This window comes from Lottia gigantea, assembly GCF_000327385.1.
Source record: "Lottia gigantea unplaced genomic scaffold LOTGIsca_2532, whole genome shotgun sequence".
In the NCBI taxonomy this organism is placed as follows: domain Eukaryota; kingdom Metazoa; phylum Mollusca; class Gastropoda; family Lottiidae; genus Lottia; species Lottia gigantea.
In genome coordinates, this window is record NW_008708768.1 from 8042 (window position 1) to 9744 (window position 1703).

The 1703-nt window shown below is 33.5% G+C and overlaps 1 protein-coding gene across 1 annotated transcript; it reads right to left on the reverse strand.

The window, feature by feature from the left end:
• Positions 1-750: 750 nt before the first annotated feature.
• On the reverse strand, positions 751-1418 carry LOTGIDRAFT_239756 (hypothetical protein; the record flags this gene model as incomplete). Its single annotated transcript, XM_009055845.1, has 2 exons — positions 751-887; positions 1208-1418. The coding sequence occupies 2 exons, from the start codon at positions 1416-1418 to the stop codon at positions 751-753; spliced, it is 348 nt and encodes a 115-aa protein (XP_009054093.1).
• Positions 1419-1703: the final 285 nt, after the last annotated feature.

Sequence of the window (1703 nt, forward strand, 5' to 3'; positions counted from 1 at the left end):
ATTGAAAATTAGAATGATGTAAATTGATGCTATCAGTGTCTCTGATACACATAAAAAATATAGAAAACCTCTTTACAATCTCTTTAACAAGAACCACAGACGTCTGATTGAAAATTAGAATGGTGTAAATTGATGCTATCAGTGTCCCTGATACACATAACAAATTTAGAAAACCTCTTTACAATCTCTTTAACAAGAACCACAGACGTCTGATTGAAAATAAGAATGGTGTAAATTGATGCTATCAGTGTCCCTGATACACATAAAAAATTTAGAAAACATCTTTACAATCTCTTTAACAAGAACCACAGACGTCTGATTGAAAATTAGAATGATGTAAATTGATGCCATCAGTGTCTCTGATACACATAAAAAATTTAGAAAACCTCTTTACAATCTCTTTAACAAGAACCACAGACATCTGATTGAAAATTAGAATGGTGTAAATTGATGATATCAGTGTCCCTGATACACATAAAAAATATAGAAAACCTTTTTACAATCTCTTTAACAAGAACCACAGACATCTGATTGAAAATTAGAATGGTGTAAATTGATGCTATCAGTGTCCCTGATACAGATAAAAAATATAGAAAACCTTTTTACAATCTCTTTAACAAGAACCACAGACATCTGATTGAAAATTAGAATGATGTAAATTGATGCTATCAGTGTCTCTGATACACATAAAATTAAAAAAACAAAAGAAAAGGAGTATATATTTGCGTTTAATAAACTATATTTCAATACTTACTCGTTCATTCTAGAGATGAAATTGGAACCAGCTTCAACAGCAGCTTCCGTTGGTACAAATTCATCGTTAGAATCTGATAACACCATATTTTCAATCTCGTCATCTTCATTAAATGAATAGTCAATTTTCTTAGCTAGAAAAAAAATTAAGTCATGCAGTATGCAAGTGGCAAATTTTTCGATTTTCAATCAGACGTCTATGGTTCTTGTAATTCCACTAAAAGTGTATCATGATGTCACTTTTGCAAAAGTTTTTGCTAATCATATCATATACAGTTAAGCAAATCTAGAAAACAGGAATCACAGACGTCTGATTGAAAATTAGAATGGTGTAAATTGATGCTATCAGTGTCTCTTGATACACATAAAAAATTTAGAAAACCTCTTTAAAATCTCTTTAAGCTGCAGAATCCATCAGACCTAATGAAATTAAAATACAAAATCTGATTCCTACCAGCAGCACGTCTCGGACCTCGTTCTTTCGTATTCTGGGCTATAAAACTTCCTTCTCCGTCATTAAAATTGAGATCTGAATCACTACCACTTGGTCCATCAGAGTCCGTCGCCCATGGATCCTTTTTCTTCCCCTTACTAGGCGACCCTCGTGGTTTCCTTGGTGATTTTGGAGACTTCAGAAGTAGAGCTGAAACGCAGGCCAGTTCCATTTAAATGTTAAGAAATTGTTTGAAACTATAAGACAGTGTTTAAACATTTCTATCAGGTACTTGTGAACAGAATAGCCTTTGGTGCAACATTTGATATCAGGGTTGTTGTATGGTGATACAGGTCGTATCCAGACCCTTGTATTGTAATACATATCATATTGTGACCCTTGTATCGTATCCCTTGTATCGTGACACTTATCTTATCGAGACCCTTGAATCGTGAGTCATGTTGTATCATGGTCCTTTGATCGTGACCATTATATCACAATACATATTTAACCCTGA